The 1,627-nt window shown below is 42.4% G+C and overlaps 1 protein-coding gene across 1 annotated transcript; it reads left to right on the top strand.

Annotated features, from left to right (window-relative positions):
- Positions 1-1,235: 1,235 nt before the first annotated feature.
- Positions 1,236-1,384, top strand: LOC108672653 (the record flags this gene model as incomplete). Its single annotated transcript, XM_018160356.2, is given in 1 exon segment — positions 1,236-1,384. A coding segment is annotated over 1 exon segment (149 nt), but the record flags the coding sequence as incomplete, so codon positions are not given.
- Positions 1,385-1,627: the final 243 nt, after the last annotated feature.

The following is a 1,627-nucleotide window of genomic DNA, read 5'->3' on the forward strand; positions in this document are numbered from 1 at the left end:
CTTGAGTGATCATTCTCTTGAGCTAGTAGGATTGACGGGTGCTAAACACGTCGTTTCTGTTGTAACCGAACTACAGATAGGACTTTGCGAGTCAGTCATTATACACAATTTTTGTATTGTCCCTAGTGAAATTTTGCCTTGTTCTGTTTTACTAGGATTAGATTTTCTTGCTTTGCATAAAATTTCATTAAATTTTGTAACCATGACTTGTAGAAGTAGCAATGGTGTAACTCAGCCCATTTTGGGCCGACGCTCGTTGAACCCGCTGATTTCTGTTAATGCAACTGTTGCGCTTTCCCGCAACGATGACGTGCCGCCAGTTATATCCGTCAATAATACCTCTTTTGGGAATTCTTTTAAATCTCTGGGTGGTAGAGACGAATTGCGGGAAATTCAAAAGCGAGACCCAATTCTGCGCAAGTTGTGCAATGTTGTTAAACATAATGTATCTCGTGAATTGTGGCCCGATTCCTGTAAGCCTTTTAAGCGATTTGCGGAATTTATAAGATTTGAGAATGATTTGTTGTTGTTCAAGAAGACCGTGACTGTGCCAATATTTCCTTTAGACTATTTTGTGAATTTAGTTGTAAAAGTTCATCGTAATATGGCTCATGTCGGCAGAGATAAAATGTTGAACTTGCTTAATTCAACGGCCTGGCACCCAGAAGTGTATCGGGTGGTTAATGATGTTTGCACGACTTGCCATCACTGTCAGATCTTCAAAGCCAGTGGGTCGGTGGTTGTTCCGCCAACCTGGAAGATCGTCACCAGTCGCCCTTTCGAGATGGTCGCTGTAGATCTCGTCTCATTTCCAACGAGTACTAGTAGACATGTAGCAGCGCTGGTCTTGGTGGACCTACACAGTAAGTGGCTGTACGCAGTTGCGTTGAAGGATAAAACTAGTCATGCAGTAGTTAATGCTTTAAACCGATTTATTCTGCCTACTCTACTAGTCTTACCGTCCCGTCTCCTTAGCGATAATGGACCAGAGTTCAGATCTGCCTTGTTTGAAGAAACTCTCGAGTCCTGGGGAATTAAACACGTCTTGACTACTCCCTCATAAAGCCTCCAGCAATGGAGGGGCGGAGAGAGCCATAAAGACGCTTTCAGGTCTTCTGTGTGGTCTGTGTTCGCAGGGAGGGAACTGGGATGTAAAATTACCACAAGCTGTTTCGGTTTATAATCGTACTGTTCACAGAGAAATTAGTGCTTCTCCTTCACGATATTTGTTGCAAATGTCTCATGATATGACACAACCCGTGAGCGTCCCAGATACGTGGAAGCTTGGTCATCCTGCATTTAAACCGTTTAATCCCGGTACGCTGGTCCTGAAGCGAATATTCACGTCAGGAAGGTTGAACGTTGATAAATTCAGTCCTGTGTAATGTGATTATGCTTGCATCACAAAGGGGAACTTGAAAAAACATTTTCTTCGCAAGCATTCAACAGGAAAACCAATTCAGTGTTCTGAGTGTGATTATGCTTGTATTACAAGAGGAGACTTGAAAAGACATTTTCTTCGCAAACATTCAACAGAAAAACCCATTCGGTGTTCTGCGTGTGATTATGCTTGCACCACAAAATATGAGTTGAAAAGTCATTTCCTTTTCAGGCATTCAAACAAATA

This window comes from Hyalella azteca, unplaced genomic scaffold, assembly GCF_000764305.2.
Source record: "Hyalella azteca isolate HAZT.00-mixed unplaced genomic scaffold, Hazt_2.0.2 contig9094, whole genome shotgun sequence".
Lineage (NCBI taxonomy): Eukaryota > Metazoa > Arthropoda > Malacostraca > Amphipoda > Hyalellidae > Hyalella > Hyalella azteca.